This window comes from Biomphalaria glabrata, chromosome 5 (genome assembly GCF_947242115.1).
Source record: "Biomphalaria glabrata chromosome 5, xgBioGlab47.1, whole genome shotgun sequence".
NCBI lineage: Eukaryota > Metazoa > Mollusca > Gastropoda > Planorbidae > Biomphalaria > Biomphalaria glabrata.
Genome location: NC_074715.1, coordinates 53,949,548 through 53,969,752, shown reverse-complemented (window position 1 = coordinate 53,969,752; position 20,205 = coordinate 53,949,548). Strand labels below are relative to the sequence as shown.

Genomic DNA, 20,205 nt, shown 5'->3' with positions numbered 1-20,205 from the left:
AAGGTTTTCAAAATTGTTTACATTTTTAATTCTTAAAAATATGTCCGCTAACATGTTCGAAATGAGCTAAAATGTGTAGATAAGTTTATAGTGTGAATTTCATTAATTAAATTTTGTTTATTTAGTTTCAAAATAAAATTTGTAAAAAATCTGAAAATTTGTAAAAAAATCTGTTAATATTTTGAATGAAATTAACAAGAAAATTAAACCATGTTAGAGAAAATGGTTTTGAAACTCTATGAAAAGGGAAATGTATTATTGACTTGATGCCTTCCTGTTGATATAATCAGTAATCATGTTGTTTTATGAAATTAAGTCTATTTACATGAAAAGAAAATAATTTTCTTTTTAATTCAATCTCTTAGACAATGAAATGTAAAAAAAAATTCAAAATATACTTTGTCCAAACATGTTAATTTAATAGCTTTCATCAACAGAGGCATCAAGTTCAATAAACAAACATTTTGCAAATAGGTACAATACCAAATCATGTGACCAATGAAAGAATTGGGGCTTCAATGATTTAGTAGAATTCTGCTTGAGCAATCTACGTCAGATATATTATACAAATGTGTTAGGGTAGTAGTTTTAGGGTTAAAGTAATTATCTTGAACTATGCATTACCACTCAGTGTCATTGGAGGGTTAATCACTGTCATATCTGGAATTAGATGACACAAAATTGTATAATTTCTGCAATGATATTACCATGTTCAATATTAACAGAAATATAAGAGCTTCACTAAATAGAGAATCTTGGATTGAAATAATATACCATATTTTCTCAAACCTAAGTCAAGTCTTAGAATAAGCTGTACCATATGTCAACCATAGGGGTTGAAGATGAAAAAAAAAAGATAAAGATGTCAGTCTAAGTGGCATGTATTCCATCTCATAGTACACAAGCCTATTGTTTTGTTGTCCACATGCTCTACTCACTACCTAACACTGTTACGTCTACCTAACCAACAGCTACAATAAAGTAAAGTTCAGACCTTGCAATCCATAAGGTCATCTGCTTCTTTGGCCGATGGTTAGCGAGGGTGTCATGTGGCCAGCACAATAACCCACTGCCTTTACAGTTCCGCATAAGGCAGGATGGTAGACCACCGCACCTCTAACGGCTACAATATAATCGTTTCACCTGCATCATGTACACAGGGTGAGAAGTGGAAAAATTAAGAGGAAGACAACAAAAGCAATTTTGAGTTCACTCCTCTGGTAGTAAAGATAAGATAAAACAACATCTGGCCGCATTGAAATACCTACACATGGTCACATTTACTTCATTTCTAGTACAGATTATGAAAACATTATAAACATTTTACTTTTGTCAATTACAAAAAAAAAACAAAAAAAAAAACTGACAGGCATTGAGGGAACATATAAGGCATGAAAAGAAATTCAATGTTGCATTTAAGTTAGTTGATGAGGCGGTTTAATCTAATGGTTTCTCCTCGGTTCCCTTCTCTACTGTATGTTATGTGCAATACGAATTCTAATTTGAATGCTAAATATTTTGACCTTTGCAATCTGCCATTTAAAAGTGAGTCACAAATGAACTCAAAGCCCATCAAAAACGCCAAAAGATGTGACTTAGATTTGAGAAAATACAATACTTATGAAAAAAGATTGGATTGAATTGATATGCTAATGACAAGAGAATCTTTTTTATTGAAATGATATGTTTATGAAAAGAAAATCTTGGTTTGAAGTGATAGCTAAATTTTATAAAAAGAGAATCTTGGATTACGATGAAAGCAAAAAATTAATGAGATGAAGGTCTGGGATTGAAATGAAAGCCCAAAAGTTAATGAAAAGAGAATTGTACTTTGAAATATAATGACAATTTTGTTTAATTAATTTATTATATTTTTATTTTATTTAAAATAAAAGTTTAATCTTTAAAAATAACTAGGCATCAATGCAGTCACAAATAGTCATTGTAATGGGCAGGATAGATGAATTTCTTCATTTCAACAATTAAAATTTTGTAAAAAAAAAAAAATTAAAAAAAAAAAATACCTATTCAGGGACTACACTACCCCTTTGGTAAATTGATATCTAAGATATTTAAAGAAGGTTTCTGTTATAGTAGGTGTCTTGGTTCAGACTGATTAGTAGTGTATTTAGTATAAATGTGTATGGACAAACATGTTAACCTTTATTGTTATTATTTTTTTGAGTGAATTAATAATAAAGTGTGTTATGTACCACTGTGTAGAAGTGGGTCAGTGAACAGTAGAGTGCTGAGGACACAGCATGTACTGATGGAGTAAGAATGTCAAGGATAATAAAGTTAATTGTTAAAAAGTTATCAAGTCTTTTCTTGGTGTGTGCTAGATTAATAGTTTCTACACAATTTAGAGAACAAGAGGACCTTATTTTGGAGCTAAGTTACAGAGATTTTTCTGAATATCATGGCAGCATCCAGGCAATGCTTCATGAAGGGTGTGCTGGGAAAAAAACTGAATGTTTAGATAAATATTTTTTTATTTTTTTTTGAGGAGGAAATGGCAAGATTCCAGAATCAAACTTAAAATTTACACTTAGTACAAAATGGTTATGGTTAATCAAGACAATATTTCCAATTAATTATCTTAAGATTATTTAAGATTTGTTTTTCAAATAAATATTTAAATTTTAATTTTAACAAAGTTTTCAATATTTGTTTATTAGTGGAAAGTATATTTCAAGTATTTAATTCAAAGCCCATATGCTGGTGTATATGTTATGTGCAATATGAATTCTAATTTGAATGATAAATATTTTGACCTTTGAACTATATATCTGATTTCTTCAACCAATCACTTTATTTATGACCAAACAAAACAGACTGACAATACAAAAGAATACAGGCTTCATTATTACTAGTTTTAATAGATGAAAGATGTAGTTTTATGAATGATGAGGAATCTATAAGAGGTCTCCAAACTATTTATAACAAAGACTAAAATACAGTTTTTTATGGGTACTAGAGGCTGGATGTGATCAAATAAAAAGTATTCTATGATCAAAGTAATATGCCTACTACTTCTAAACTACAAGTTTTGTCAAATGATGCTCAACTATCTTTTTTTATTTAAGGATTTTTAAAAACTATTCATTAATAACATATAAAAAAATTATTTGTTAAAGGTATCTAAATTTTAGTCAGATATGTGACCCAACAAGCCTGCAGTTCATAGTTTGGAGATCCCTGGTCTAACATAAAAACAAATTAGCTTGACAGATCTTAAAGAACTATATACATGCTTTAACACTTGCATCCTTATTTTCTTTCCTATCCCCACCTTAAGCCTTCTAATCATATGCTTAGATAATGTAAAAAAAAAAAAATTTAATTACTAACCTTGTTTTTGTTTTTCTATAACACTGTCTTTCTTATCTAAATTTGGCTCTGGTGACATGGGACGATTAACCAATAGGGATGATAGGTCTGGTTCTATAAACTCTATGGGACCTTTAAAAAGTGAAAACAAAATATTTCTCAAAATAAATCATATTATCAAGTAAACATTTTTTATGTCCTTAAAAATCTATAATAATTTTTTTTTTAATGACATGAATTACACATTTTATTTATCTTACTTAATAAAATATTTTGCTGCTGTTGACAATAGAATATTATTATTATTATATAGGGTAATGGGCATATAATAATGAAATATTTGCTAAAAGAATTTAACTAGTATTACCAAGTAAGGTAAGACTGATTGACATGTATGTCTAGATTGACACAGGGATAAGCATAGACATAATTATTTTCTCTTTTGAAGTAACACCTGTAATTTATAAGACTAAGAATATCTAAGACTAAGAATAATAACATTAATCTGAGCACTTTATTATTAATCTGACTATTCCTTAACATTTGAGGCAAAAGACAAAGTTAAAAATGTAAAATTGAAGACATTAACACTTATTGGCAAGTTAAAATCTGAAAACATTGCAATAATTTGGTAGACACAATATGTTGCTTGAAAGTAAACCTTTTGTGTGCCCCAAATCCCTCAATCTATTTAGAGTCCTACCTGTATAATGTGGAATGACAAGGAACAAAGTATAAAATATATAATGTCTTATTAATTATTTTCACTGTAATCTAGGGTTAGGGTTGTACAGGTTTCCAGTAATTTGTATTATCAATTGGAAATTAGCTGTTAAGTCCATCTTTACCAACGCTGTCTTCAAGTAAAAAGATTAAGGATGAGTACACTATTGATTAGACGGACCCAGTTGCAACATGCATATTTAATATCTTATGCTATTTGGTTGTACGTTGGGGATCTATTTAAGTCCTCTTTCCACCATCTGCCCCAAGGGGAGACTTATGGAACACAACTTTTTCTCTCTGGAACACAACTTTTCATCTCTGGAACACAACTTTTCATCTATGGAACACAACTTTTCATCTATGGAACACAACTTTTCATCTCTGGAACACAACTTTTCATCTCTGGAACACAACTTTTCATCTATGGAACACAGCATTTCATTTCTGGAACACAGCATTTCATCTATGGAACACAACTTTTCATCTTTGGAACACAACTTTTCATCTATGGAACACAACTTTTCATCTCTCTTTACCTTCTGCTTCTATTTCCTTTCAGACACAATTTACTTTTTTTCTTTCCAAGTAAACATTTTCAAAGATGTGTGTACTGTAGTTTAGAAAACAGAATTATATCGAAACATGGACAGAGAATCTAACTATCCTTTCTGTAATACATTTTTACTTACCAGGTTTGTCTGTACCAGTTCCCTTTTTCTCCACAAAAGTTGTGATCAACTTTTGAAGTGTCATTTCATCACAGTTTTGCTTAAATTCTTGATGGACCTGAAATATTTAAACACACACGTTAGGAAATTAAAGAATCAACATAGAGATGATATAAATTTTTGATAAATATGTTGGCATTTAAAATCAAGATATAAAAATAATTTGCTGTTCTTTAAAAACTATTTAGAGTTTAAAGTTTACAAGTATTAAGACTTGTGTTGACAACAGCTTGGTTACCATTTCAAATGATAATGCAATTGCAGGATTTTCAAATAAAAAAAAAGCAATTTAATTGCAACATAATTATAAAAATATATAATTAATATGTTTATGTTTAAAGTACAATCAGTTTGAAGCAAGTGATTTAAATAAACACTGATGTCTAGTAGAACAGGTCTACTGTTATAATTCAATTTTTAGAAATACTAAGGTAACTTTTTGTCATCTCATCTTTCTCTTAACTTGCATCATAGAGGTGATAATGTAACCAAATCCCTCCACTTTTCCAGGTCAGAAATTACTCTCAGCAGATATCAAGAGATAGGCAAGACTATTCTTTTACGCTGTCCAGCTTTTCAATGAACTACCCTTTATTCATGCTTCTTCCACTATACTTTGAATGACTTTTAACAGTGAGTAATGTCTTGCAATATGACCAGCACAACTTTCATCTATTCACAGTACTGAGAAGTTCCTCCTATTTGCCAACCAGAGTGTTTATTTGTAAAAGTACAACTCGTTTGTTTTTTTCCTGGATTTCAATAGTATAAGTTTGATTTGTTCTTTCAGCCTTAGAGTTCAGCATCCAACTTTCACAACCATATGAAGAGTATCGAGACCACTAACAAAGAATAGTTTTTATTTTACTTGGAAGATGATGTTACTCTCCAGCTATCCCTCACTTGACTCATAATGATAGATTTTTTCCATTTTAAGGGTGCCCATGTTAGGCTATAGTGAGTGATGCACTTTGTGAGTATGAAAGGTGTTCCGTAGTGCCTTAGTGGAGATGTATTTAGCTGATTGAAGAAGTAAATTTCTAAGGATTACACTTTATACACAACTACATAATAAATTAAATGAAGTGTCTGTTACTAACTGTATACGTAATGATTGGTCAAGATAATTTTTGGTGAATAAATCTGTTGTCAATTTCATGAACAGGCAATTACATTGGTCTTATATTGCTATATAAACCTTTGTATTCATACTAGATCACTAATAGGATCAGACTCTATATCATGTGGTACAACATCTATCCACACCGGCAGGACCAGAAGAAGAGCCTCATGACATTTCAGGATTAGTAATGACAGATTAATGAAAAACTGTTACAAAGAACATGCATAAACATTGAATGTTACATTGTTTGTCTGTTACACTGAACTTAATGTAAGTATAACATACTTGCAATTGGTTTTGCAATGTTGTCATTGCTGGAAGTGGTAATAGATGTGAGCACTCCACTACCTATAAAATGCTTCCTAAAGGCATGCGTCTCAAATAGCCTCTGACAACCAGTCCAACTCCTGGCCTTCACATGTGACTCAGATATTGAGTCCGGCAGAACTGTTCTCACTAACAGGAGAAGGGGCAAAGGCGAGTAACTGGCGCCTTAACCAGTAAGCTTCGGGCAGGAGGGGCTCGTTAGCCATGCCTGGTTGCTACCCACCTAGGAAAAGGAATACTCTGAATTCAAACCTCTGTTGCCTTGCAGCTATACCCAATCATGGAAAAGGCTTCGGGGGTCAACAATGAAGAAAAATCAGGAGCTGGCGACCCCATGGTCGTTTGCAGCACTCAGTGCTGTATCGGCACTGACGTTCCTTTGGATACATCAGCTGCGTGGAGAGGGAGAACTGTTGTGTGGGCGACATCGTTCTGACTACATCTAATGCCCGGGCATCCATCCATAGTCGCTTCGCGACTGAAGGAGGCCATAGATCGTACTTAATCAAGAAGAATCTTTTAAAAAAATATATCAACAAATGCCTATTTCAATTTTTCTTTGCTAATGTATAAATATAAAGAATAAATGGGATAAATTTGCAGAAAAAAGCAAAATAAAGTACTTTTATTTCATTTTATTAAGAAAATGTTGAAATTACTTCATAAATAAACACAAATAAATCGAACTACCAGTCAACACAAAAATTTCCCTTTCATATAATACATACCAAAAAAAACAAAAAAAACAATTTACCTGTCCTAATAGGAAATGTTCATTTTCCCATGATTTTGCAAAAGTATCAATAAAATCTTTCATCTGACAAATATGTTCTTCTTCAAGTTCTTGATAATGCTACAACAGAAAATGCGTTAAAAAATAAACAATTCAAAGCAACTAAGAAAATAACATATTAGTGAATGAAACTTAGTTAATTAGATTTTTAAAATTAAACAAAAATGAAAGAAAAGTTAATAAATAAATATGTGTAATATGACATTTATAAACAGATACTAAGGTAAACCACATTTGTTTGAAAAACTGAAGTAAGTAATTGAACATTTGCATGGAAAAACTGCAAATCTCGGGCATGGAAAACCATTCCTGAGTTAAGTACCTTGCCTTTTTCTGTTCAGGCAAGCTTCAATACAAATTTAAAATAATATTATTGCCTTTTGTCTGTTCCGGCAAGCTTCAATACAAATTTAAAATAATATTATTGCCTTTTTCTGTTCAGGCAAGCTTCAATACAAATTTAAAATAATATTATTGCCTTTTTCTGTCAGGCAAGCTTCAATACAAATTTAAAATAATATTATTCCCTTTTTCTGTTCAGGCAAGCTTCAATACAAATTTAAAATAATATTATTGCCTTTTTCTGTTCAGGCAAGCTTCAATACAAATTTAAAATAATATTACTTTGTGTCAAAAATGTTAGTTCAAGGCTGTTTTTTTAGGTAAGTTTTTTTAGTTTATATTAACTGTTTCTCTTGAATGCGGATATTTTCATAAGGTCAGCAAAACCTTTGAAATTATACAGACATTCACACACATAAAGTCAACATAGGTATAAATAAAACCTTGAAGGTTAAAAATTGTTCTACAGGTACAGCAATAGGAAAACATTAAGTAAAGCTTAGTAGATTCAGTGAGAATGCTGTTAATCTGATTAAATGAAGAAAAAAAACATTGAAGAAAATTAAAAGTGTTTTGCTATTTATACTTACATGACAAGAGCCAACCATCTTGCCCTCAAAATCATTTCGAACTTCTTTATACTTTTCAATTAGGGCTTTGTACTCTTCCACTATAACAGAAAGTTACAAAGTAAAATTATTTGAAACAGACGCTAAAGTAGAAGGATCAAAGAGCGATTCTTATGTAAATCAAGAAAGGATGATATTGAGCTATGTTTATGTGTTTCATTGGATGATGTTTTTGTATTTGAAAATTATAGTTTGGCGTTGATGATGTTTGTTTGTTGTTTTTTTTAAATATTAATTTAAATGAAGGCCTACTCTCATTCACATCTTGTTGGTAAATGTAAAAATATTTTACAAGTTTTTATTTTTATAAACATTTAAGAAAATAAAAATAGTGTAAAACTAAGGAGAAAAATAACAACAAAAATAACAGAACTCAAACAAAACTAAGGAGAAAAATAACAACAAAAATAACAGAACTCAAAACTAAGGAGAAAAATAACAACAAAAATAACAGAACTCAAACATCTACAATGCTTGGTATATACTTACAAGATTTTTTGTACTTCACTTCAGCCTGTGGAAAATATTTTTTGTTGGATTATAGAGTTGACTATCAAATATTTAGTCTTATTAAAATGGAAAATTGCAAACTAGAGCTACTGGAAGATTGTGTGCAGACTATATTAATTTCACATTTGGATATTTTGCAGTGAAATATTCAATATTCACTGCAGCTACAACTTGAAACTAAGGGAGTACAGTGACATTGAACATATACAAATATACTTATTTATAGAAATATCCATAATTATATTACACTATATCGAATTCAAGAAATTAATCCACCACGAGGAAGAACTATAAGATTAACCCATTCAGTACTACAGTGGCCAAATATTGCTGCTACCTATGCAATCCCATTATGACTGAAAACGACCACTCAGCACTTGGTCTAAAAACGGATACATGGCAACGTATTGATAGCCAATGAAATTAAATTCTAACTAGATTTGTCACTAAGAGAGGCCAAAAAATTTATATTAAAAAGCAATAGCAGAATTTTTTTTAAATTCAGTTTTACAATTCGCTTTTAGCAATTGATCTCTAAACTGTGGCAGTGGGGCATCATGTTTAGATGAAGATAATGAATTATTTAAGGACTTAAACAATCCAAAATGAGATGTTTATCTTCATATAATAAGAAATGTTACTGATGAAAATGAAAACTGCCTTTAAGCCTTGGTCTAAGATCAAGCTGATTGAAAATAATTGTCGGTCGCACACTTTATTATGTGTGCACATTAAAGATTTATAAAGAGAAACACAATCTTTTTAGACTGTTACATAAAGTAATCAATTCTGATTATAATGCAGTTGGATTTATTATATATCTTTTTGTGAACCCACTTATATTTCTTGCAGAACTATTTCCCTTTGATTGGGATTTGAGAGATATAAAATTTAGAGTGGTCTGGAATTGAATAGGCTAAAAAAAAAAGAAAGATCTACAGAAGATAGTGGCCCCTATAGCAGTTGTTCAGGCACTTTAACAAAAAAAGAAAACATCATTACCTTTTCAATGTCCTTTTGTGAAGCATTGTCTCTTTTTAACCTTTCCAGCTCTATACATCTGGTATGGTAGATTTCTTTAGCCTAAATAAAAGATTTAATACCTCATTGTTTATGAGTCATATCATCTAAATTTTTCTAACTTTTAATTCTATATAAATAAATAAAACATTATGCATATGCAATTCAATATAAGATTGTTTTAAGGATTCACACAAATGGAAATTCAGTTTGACTACATTGACCTCAGCATTAATAATATAACATTAACAAGCGCAAACACAAACAACATACACACAACAGAAGAAGAACATCAGACACAAAACAAAACAAGCACTTGACCAATTGGGCTCTTAACTACTTCTCAAGAGAAGAAAATGACCTTAAACACCAGAGTGGCATTGGAATTAGCTCAAACTTTAAATTTGATTGGACAAAACAATAATTAATTAATTTAAAAACTACCAACTATAAAAAAAAAGGTTTTCATATTGTAAATTAAAGGTTTTGTATGAAGTAAAGTGTTACAAATCTAATATTAATTACGATCCCAAGTTGATGACAATCAAATGTTAAAATCAAAAGTACATGAATATTAAAATTCATATATAGATGTGATTTAAAAATATATTCATGTTAGTGGGACCTGGTAATGATAGGGCTTGAGCCCACTAAGGACTTTAAAATGAGTTATGTATGTTTCATTAAAAGAAATGTCCTTACTTTGTGTACAGCAGTTGTAGTTTGTTGTATTGTCTGAACTGAATCTAATGTTGGCTGCTCATTCTCTTTAATCTGCAACATCAAAAATAAAATATATTACTTTCAATTAAATTCACTAAATAATTGGTTACAAGTGGGATGGAATTGATAACATGCCATCAAAACTTTTAAAACATGTCGGCTCACATAAAACAATATGACTATGCCAGAGACTAAACATGACTAAACGAATGGACCAAATCTTTAATTATTCCACTACCCAAGAAAGGAAACTATAAAGTATTAGTGTGATTAGTCATATGAGCAAGATTATGCTTAGAATAATTCTCAAAGCTGAGAAAAGCTGAGGATGTCCTTAACAAAGAGCAGGAAGGTTTCTGAACATGTACAAGCAATGATGAACAAATATTTCACATAAGACTGTTAAATAAAAAATGCCTTCAACACCAAAAGAAACTGGTACACAAATTCATAGACTTTTGACCAGGTTTGGCATGATAGCATGTACAAGTAATTAGGCAGATCAACATAGATAGAAACTTGTCAATTTTATCAAAGTCTTATACCATAATGCTAACAGCTCAGTACTTCTGAACAACCAAATTAGAGAAAGTTTTAGGACATCCATTAGAGTGCGTCAAGGATGCATTCTCTCTATAGCTCTTTTTAACATAATTCTGTAGCATATTATGATAGAAACTCTAGGAGGATTTGTTTTTAGCTAGGCAATAAACAGCTGTCTATTTCCAATCTCAGGTTTGAAGATGATATGGCCTCATTGGAGAAAATGCAGACCAGGTAGATCTTACTTTCAAACTGGATGCTGTGTCTAAAGCAGTTGGCATGGACTAGTTGGCAGTGGAGATAGTATGAGATGTTGCCCACAGTTGATGGCCAAAAATTATAAGAAGTTGACTTACTTTAATACCTAGGGTCAAACATAACAAGAGATGATCAATAAAATAGATAAAAACCCATTTAAGCTGCCATAAGCCAACTGAGAAATCTGGAAGAGTTAACATCAGCTTCCAAGTAAAATTAAAACTGTATTCTTCATAGTGGTCTACGTACTCCAAAATGGCTGTGAAAGTTAGACACTGACACTAAAGTTGAAAGAAGAATTCAAGCCTTTGAGAGAAAATGCTGGGTATCAGATAACCAGGAAAAGAATACAAATGAGTTTGTACCTTTACCAAATGAGTTTGTACCTTTACAAGCAAACTCTCTGGCTGACAAAAAAGGAGCAACTCTTCAGTATTTAAAAAAAAAAAAATAATAATGCTGAGCCGTTTCATACATATTGTAAGACATGAGACATGACTCATTGTCAAAAGTCATCATTCAAGGTACAGTGAAGACAGCATGAAGAAAGAGTTGTCCAAAGAAAAGCTGACTGGACAATAAAAGAATGGACAGGCCTCTCTCTTGATATCATTCTAAGAACAGCTTCTGACTGGGAAAAGTGGAGGGATTTAGTTAATCAAATTGTCCCAGCACCCCTATGACGATAGTCAAGGGACAGATGAGAAATATTAACAATTAATTGTAAAAAAAATAATGTGGATAAAAAGAAATCAACCAGCTGACAATAAATTTAAACAAATGGATATTTCCATGAGATTACTCAAAGTAAAAAAATTAATGAACTATCAAGCAATATTGACCATGTAATATTAGCTAACTATAGAAATAATGAAATAATAATATGTGGGAAGCGTGGTCGAGAGGCCAAGTACACTTGAACTTGGTTTGGCTTGGCTACCTAGAAGGGGGCTCGAGGTTCGACACCTGACTCGGGCAGTGTTGTGTTTACTGAGCGCCCAAAGGCAGCACAGAAAACCAACTCCTAGATACCCCCACACACACACACACTGGTCCACAAACGAGATTGGACCATAGCGCTCTGAGCATGCTATAAGCATGAAAGTAGCGCTATATAAAAGCTATAATAATAATAACACTGTAATGTTCTAGTATAATGCAATTTAATTACCGTTTTATGTCGTTTATGTTGCTCTTCACTGTAACGAATTATATCTTTGATAAGATCTGACCAGGTATGAACCAACTGCATTTGTAGACTTGAAAGTTTTTCAATTAAACATTTCAATATATTCCAGAATGGACCAAAAGTTCTGAAACAATATAAACACAGCTAGATTTGGATATTCTAAAACAAACAAGAACTCTGCTACGGTCCTCGTGATCTGAGACTCTCAGGCTGAAGGTTTTTTTATTACTGCATTGTGTTTGATTTCACAAACTGTTTTATAAAGTAGGAGCAAGCTTGTAAGTGCAATGAGGTCACATACAAAGCATACTTTTAAGAATCCAGTTTTGAGATACACCATATTTTCACTTTGTCTTAGGATCCAACATTTTAACTAATCATAAGATCAATCTCATGTACTTGGTTTTATATGCTTAGGGACCAAATACCTGATAGTCCTGAATGGTGGTTCTTAGTTCAACAAAGAATACATATTGGTAAATAATATCTAATTAAGAAAAGTTGTTTTTAAGTTATTATCCCAGCATGCACAATCTATCTCTATGCTGCCCAGACCTGGGCAATGTTAAATCACATTTTCATAATTAACTGCAGTCCTGTTTGCAAACGCCTCAGTAGATTTGGATTCAATGTCCTTTGGAAAACTTTGGGTAGGAGATGTCCTTTAAAATGATCCCAAATTCAATTGGCATGGGGGAGACAAGCCCAAGACTACACACTTTTATTTTAGTGTCAGTAGCGCAATTGGTCAGTTTGAAACCTCCTTGTTAGTGAAGAAGATACATCACAGACAGCATTATATATGAACATGTTTAGTATACTCTTAATAACTAAATACCAACCAATTCTCACAAGACATGCATTATCAGTTGCCTGTTAGAATGTTTTGTCTTAGCTAAGCTATAAAATTGTCTGATTCTTTTAAACTATTAAAATCTGGCCATGCAGCTGCCATGAAAATGAAAGTCTTTGCCGTCTTGCTTGGGAAAGAAAGTGACAGCAGCATTTCTGGCAAAAACATTTTCCAGTTTAAGGATGCATATATTCACTTTGTTTTAGCTTTAAGTCAATCTAGATTTTATATTCTACCAAGGATCTACATACAGACTAGTATTTTAAAAATTTTAAAAGAAGTAGCATAAACAACTTGAAACAACAAAAGCATGGTCTAGAGGCCAAGTGCGCTTGAACTTGGTTTGGCTACCTAGAAGGGGGCTCGAGGTTCAACACCCGACTCGGACAGAGTTGTGTTTACTGAGTGCCTAAAGGCAGCACAGAAAACCAACTCCTAGATACCCCCCCCCCCCCCCCCGGTCCACAAATGAGATTGGTCCAAAAGCGCTCTGAGCATGCTATAAGCATGAAAGTAGCGCTATATAAAAGCTATAATAATAATAAATATAATTTGTTCTTAAATAATTTATTAAAATCTTAGTTTTGATGTTGGTTTAATGTAATATAAATGTTATTAATGTTAATTAATGTTAGGGAGATAATGAATATCTGGTAACCTAAGATATGATGGTCTATACAAACTGCCTATTATCAAAGTGTGTTGATGTGGTATCCATTTTTGCAAATGGTTAATTTTATGTTGTTTTTTTTTATATCTGAAATACAGGACAATTTCTTCTCCCAATGTATTTTTATGTAAAATTGAAATTCGCCACATGTCTCACTTATCTTTCCTAAATATTGAAAAATTGTTTAAACTTTGAAACCAAAGCTATGTAAATCAAGCAAAAAATTTGGTTGCTTGACCAACATAGCTTTATTACAAAGTTAACCTTATTGTAAATATCAATAAATTAGACAAACTATTAACAACGAAGCTTAATTATAAAGTTTATTGAAAATATGAATTAATTAGACTATTAACTACTGATAAGAAAACTAGTTCAATAAATAATTACCCCACAGGAGGCGTGTTTGCTGCCAATTTAGCTAGCTTCATCAACAATTTGCTGTAGTTCTCTTCAACTGTACAACTGAAACAAAAAGATCAATTAATTTTTTTTCAAAGTAAATGAAGATATGTGACATTTAATATTACAATTAGAATATAAAAGAGGTCTTAATTTCATAGCAGCCTCATAAGCTTACTTTGTTCTTATAAAACAAGTTCAATCAAAACTAATGCTTATAGGGACAAATATTTTTAAGTTCACCTGTTACTGTGCTTAATTATTAGATCTTAGATGACTTTAAAATAAAAAAATAAAAAAGTGCTTGTAGTCCTGAAAAGCATTTTTTCTCATTTTAATTTTGTCTACTTAAAGCTCAATTTACCTTTCTCTAAGAAAATCTATAAGTTCTTTTGTAGAAGTCTGACCATGTTTCATGTTGTGATACAAAGCAAAGTATCCATTATTCTTTGGACCCTAGAATAAAAAGTTGATAAACAGCATTTATAATATACTTGAAAAGTTTAATTATTTTCATTTGTAATTAATTTTTTAGGTCCAAATCGCCTTGTAAGACTGAAAGCATGTCTAAATAAATACAAATATTTTGATGGTAGTTTTTTGTTTAAAGTTGCATTCCCATATATGCTTGTGGGTTTGAAAGTGTCTGGTAAGCCTCAATGATTCAGGACACAAGACGCAAAAGTAAAGTAGCAATCATAAATAAAACACTGAACCATAATCTTCAAATACAAAAACAAAATTTAATAAAATACTCTGAAAGACACAAAGATAAAGGCACATTCCTCGTCCCATATGCTAGGACAAATTTGTACAAATACTCCTTCTTCCCTAGTGCTATTAGAGCATGGAATGGGTTGCCTGAGCTAGCCAGGAAAACCAGTGACTTGGCAGAATTTAAGTCATTGGTTAATATGCATGACTAAATGCATGACGCGTAGGACGTAATCATCTTCTTTTTTGAAGTAACGTCTGTATTATATAAGATAAGAAGATGATTCTCACAGTGTTTTTTTCTCTTTCTCAACACAAGATAATTAATAATAAGAAAATACCATAGAAAAGTTGGAAAATACATTAAAAACATGTACAAATAGAATATATATGTGGTAGCTAAGATTTCCTTTGTTTTATCTGTAGACCATACCCTTTAATTATTTAAGTTAAGATATCTAATTAGAACATCATTATATTGAATTTAGATTTCTATTTAAGAAGAAACTAACAAAAATATTTTTAAAAGGGCAACTTTTAAGAGTATTATGAATTACTTTGATCTTCCTTAACTGTTGCACGTAGACAGTTTAACCCTCCCATTGTATCCGCATCTTTTAATTTCTCATTTTAGTCTAGCTATAGAAGAAACTTAGCAATTTTATATTTAAATATGCTTTGTTGATTTAAAGAAATATTTAATTATTTCAAGATTGAAATTGCAGTTAACATGTATGGTAAAGACATGGGCCTAGAAAGATAAAGTTTTAGTCTCATCCTGTTGTTCATTTGTAGGTTTTTTTTTTTTTCTGATTTATATTGAATTTATAACTCTTTCTAAATAATTTAATTTGCCTTATAAATGCAGAACTCATCATTTTATAGGAAATTGAAAATTATTTCGTACTTTGCCCAAATACACCAGGCTTTCTAAAGACACTTTGCCAGTTACATATATATATATTTGAATATGACCTTTCAGTGCTAAAGCACCTGTAACAGTGAACTAATAGCCACTAGCAGATTCTGCCAACATGATGTATCACAAATCAACTTTTTGAATGCAGTTTGAAAATTTGTTTCAATCACTTTTTAAAAATGAATGGAAGTTTTATAGAGATGCACTAGCATTACCCACTGGCTATGCCTGTTGCTTTGTTTCCAGGCTATATATAATATATTGTTTATTTTGCCATGGACCCCTCCCTTTTTTTTATAATTATAACAATACAACTGTTAAAAAGTAAAAACTTATGCATACATTCCTTTGACCAGTGAATTATAGTACCTATTACATCAAATTGAACTGGCTCATAAATTCAACAATCACTTCTCTTCCCACCCCCACAACTTTAAATCTTAACACATAGTCTTTTTACACTATATGACTATTATCCTGCTTTTCAGTTCTTATTCGCTCTATATTTTTTGTTTGAGACTTTTTCTTTTTACATTCACTACAAATCTTAATTCTTTGGCCACTCAAATGGCTGAGTGGTGAAGCACTTGACTTCTGAATCAAGGAGTCCCAGGTTCGAATCCTGGTGAAGACTGGGATTTTTTATTCAGGGTTAGTAGCACTTTTCCATGACAAAATTTTAGGAGATTTTAGGAGGTTTTTTAAGGATAAAATGTATGATGTGTGTGTTTCCCGTCCGTTTGTGTGATACATAGTAAAACATACACAAAACTAAGCATTTATCAAATCAATTATTGTTGTCTGATTTTAAAAATAATAAATATCTTGCCAATATGCCACAGAAACAATGTTATCAGCTGTGGTATGTCCACAGAAAATGTAATGAAAGTTATCTTTTAATCAAGTAACAACTTGACTGTCATCCCAAAACCTCAAACAACCATTTTTTTTTCAAAGATTTATTTGAAAACATTACAACTGGTCGCAATTCCATTTTTTAAAATAACAAACATTCTTAGAGATGCCTTCATAATGTGTATTCTCTGTGATGGAAATGTACATTATTAGTTCTTATGTGTATCTTATAGATACTAGAGTCATGGTGTGCATTTGAGGTAATGTTTTATTCTTTTATAAGCTAACTTAAATCCTTCTCATAAACAGAGCCAGTAATATATAGGGCAATATTGGCCTATTTGAATGTTTAGTTGACATTTGCTAACTAAAAAATGGCTTTTGGATCTACAGTAGATCTAGACTCTTGATCTAAGTCACTAAAATGCGCAAACTTTTCACGGCTGTGAGAGAATTATCTTCACTGAATTTACAGTAGATCTAGACTCTAGATCTAAGTCACTAAAATTCTCGGACTTTTCAGGGCTGTGAGAGAAATATCTTCAATATATATATATTCTAGTGATTTAGCGTAAATCTAGAGTCTAGATCAAAGTCACGAAAATTCGCAGACTTTTCACTGCTATGTGAATATTATCTTCACTAAATTTACAGAAGATCTAAACTCTAAAGCTAATTCGCTAAAATTCGCTGACTTTAACTCTAAGTCACTAAATTTTGCGGACTTTTCATGGCTGTGTGACAATTATCTTCACTAGATTCTAGTGATTTCGAGTAAATCTAGAATCTAGATATAAGTCACGAAAATTTGCGGACTTTTCGCGGCTGTGCGCAAATTATCTTCACTGAAAATACCGTAGATCTAAAGTCTAGATCTAAGTCACTAAAATTTGCTGACTTTTCACGGTAGTATGCGAATTATCTTCACTGGATATACCGTAGATCTAGAGTCTAGATCTAACTCACTTTATTTGCGGGCTTTTCACTTCTTTGTGCTAATTATCTTCACTATATATAGACTCTAAGTGATTTAGCGTAAATCTAGAATCTAGCGTATTTCTAGAGTAATCTAGACATTAGATGTATCGAGATCATTAAATTGACTAAAATTCACGGAGTTTTCATGTTAGGTGCCAATTATCTTCACTAGATCTAACTTAGATCTAAATCTAGATACTATTACTAGATACTATCTAGATTTAGAAGATTTACCGACTTTCCACGCAAAGTCACTCTTACACTTACAACAAGAAGATTTTAGGTGAGGGAGGGCCCGGAGGGGTGTAGCCTACAAATTAGTCTGGTAATTGCTCTAATTATAGACAATAGTCAATACAGACTAGATCTAGCGCGTCTTTAGTGGTAACAATAAATGAAAACAAACATTTCTACGCTGACTTCAGAAAAATACTGCCAGGTGAAATGCTTGCTTGAGCCAAGGCCATCTTCAATCACGAGGTCGCGCTTCACAAGTGGGTGAAAGGCGGTGTAGAAGCGTCACTGGTCAGCTCATTAACACAGCCAGTCCGTAACGTCATGCGATCAGAATGCCTAGTTACGCTGTTGTTTTTTTTTCCCACACATTTTTAGCAAGAAATAAGCAAAATTATATTTTTAAAAAAATATTGGGTAAAAATTTTAGGAGATTTTCTGCAATTTTTAGGAGAATTTTAGGATTTTAGGAGACTTTTCATTTTTTAGGAGATTTTAGGAGTTTTTAGGAGCACTACGAACCCTGTTTATTTCAAAATCTTTAAGTTGCCTCTGAGTCCACCCAGCTCTATTGCATTAGCTGGAGAAAAGTAAAGGCAGCTGGTCATTGTACTGGTCATGTGACACATCAATAACCATCAGCCATAAAAACAGATGACCTCTAAAAGGAGGTGTGTCACATCTAAACATTTTTCTAATTTTTCCTTATTTCTGGCAGACTTGATATAATTTTTTTCTGTTGACAGTTTAGTTTTATACTAGATCTAGAATCTGGATCTCTTAAGGAGGTGTGTCATAACTAGGCATTTCTCACATTTCTGAAAGTCATTGACTTGAGGGCAAGCATAACAATTGTCCGCCAGTGGTTGATTAAGATTTTCTTTTCGACGTCTGCATCTGTCCTCGGCAGCGGATTTTCTTTTGGTCTCAAAAGTGTATCCTGCAGCCTTTGTGAGACATAGATCGAATGAATAATGTTATAGTAATCTAGATCTATCATCTAGATTATTCTTGATTCTAGATCCAGATAGATCTACATACATTACAGTTGATGCAATACAGTATTGTTCAGTAGAATACTAGACTAAAGTATTAACAGTAATTAGATAGCTATTAGATCTAGTACTATTAGTATCTTATAAATCTTATATGATAAAGACGTTACTTCAAAAAAGAAGATGATTACGTCCTACGCGTCATGCATTTAGTCATGCACATTAACCAATGACCTAAACTACTCCGCCAAGTCACTGGTTTCCCTGGCTAGATCAGGCAACCCATTCCATGCTCTAATAATGCTAGGGAAGAAGGAGCCTTTGTACAAATTAGTCCTAGCATATGGAAAGAGGAATAATGTGCCTTTATCTTTGTGTCTTTCTGAGTATTTTATTAAATTTTGTTTTTGTATTTGAAGATTATGGTTCAGTGTTTTATGCATAACTGCTACTTTAAAGTCTTCTATCCAGAAGGCTTTCTAAATTTAGTGATTTTAGTGATATTTGTTTGTTATGAATCTCACTGCTCTATTTTGTGTCTGTTCCAGTTTCTTAATGTTTTCTTGAGTTGAGCGGTCCCAAACAGAGGATGCATATTATTGGCCTAACCAAGGTTAAATAACATTTTAGTTTTATGTTCTTATTTGATTTATAGAAATTTCTTATAATAAACCCTAATGCTTTGTTTGATTTTTTTTTATAGTGTCATCAATATGGGGATTCCATGACAGTTTTTCATTTATTATAAAACACCTAGGTATTTTGCATTTTTTGTCTGTGTTACTGGTTTACCATGAATAAGATATAAGTGGAATTAATCTGTTTTAGTTTTTTTGTTACTCTTAATAACTGACATTTTTCTGGGTGGAAAGACATGCTCCAATTTGATTCCCATTTCTGTAATTATCTAATTCTCTTTGTAAAATTTCTGTGTTTTGTGTTTGTTTTTATTGTTCTTTATATTTTGCAATCATCTGCAAATAATCTGACTTTTGATCCTGAAGTAAAGCAGTTTGGTAAATCATTTATTTAAAAATTTATTTAAAAATAGTAGTGGACCTAAGACTTCCTTGTGGTACACGTGAGTTTACTGTTATGGTTCTTAACCTGTGGGTCGCGACCCACTTGGGGGTCGATTGACAATTTGCCAGGGGTCGCCAAAGACCATTGAAAAAATGGATTGTTATTGTCTATTCTTCAATTGCTGTGTGTGTGCGGGGGGGGGGGGGGGGGGGGGGGGGGGGGGGGGGGGGGGCTAAGTGGGGTATTGTAAAAAGGGGTCGCTGAGCATAAAAGGTTGAGAACCGCTGATTTAGAGCCATTTTTTATTACAGTTTGTTCTCT

General features: G+C 31.9%; 1 protein-coding gene across 4 annotated transcripts in view; it reads right to left on the bottom strand.

The window, feature by feature from the left end:
- Positions 1-20,205, bottom strand: part of LOC106066797 (F-BAR domain only protein 2-like) — a 57,952-nt gene that overhangs the window by 35,966 nt on the left and 1,781 nt on the right. For 2 of the 4 annotated variants that reach the window (XM_056029226.1, XM_056029228.1), the window contains exons 2-12: positions 14,531-14,622; positions 14,155-14,229; positions 12,224-12,365; positions 10,231-10,302; positions 9,511-9,591; positions 8,488-8,512; positions 7,960-8,039; positions 6,989-7,087; positions 4,746-4,842; positions 3,352-3,462; positions 625-660 (exon numbers count right to left, since the gene is read on the bottom strand). In XM_056029226.1, coding sequence (XP_055885201.1) covers positions 625-660; positions 3,352-3,462; positions 4,746-4,842; positions 6,989-7,087; positions 7,960-8,039; positions 8,488-8,512; positions 9,511-9,591; positions 10,231-10,302; positions 12,224-12,365; positions 14,155-14,229; positions 14,531-14,622 — 910 coding nt within the window. The remainder of the gene's footprint in view (positions 1-624; positions 661-3,351; positions 3,463-4,745; positions 4,843-6,988; positions 7,088-7,959; positions 8,040-8,487; positions 8,513-9,510; positions 9,592-10,230; positions 10,303-12,223; positions 12,366-14,154; positions 14,230-14,530; positions 14,623-20,205) is intronic. The other 2 variants (XM_056029227.1, XM_056029229.1) reach the window with 1 other exon arrangement.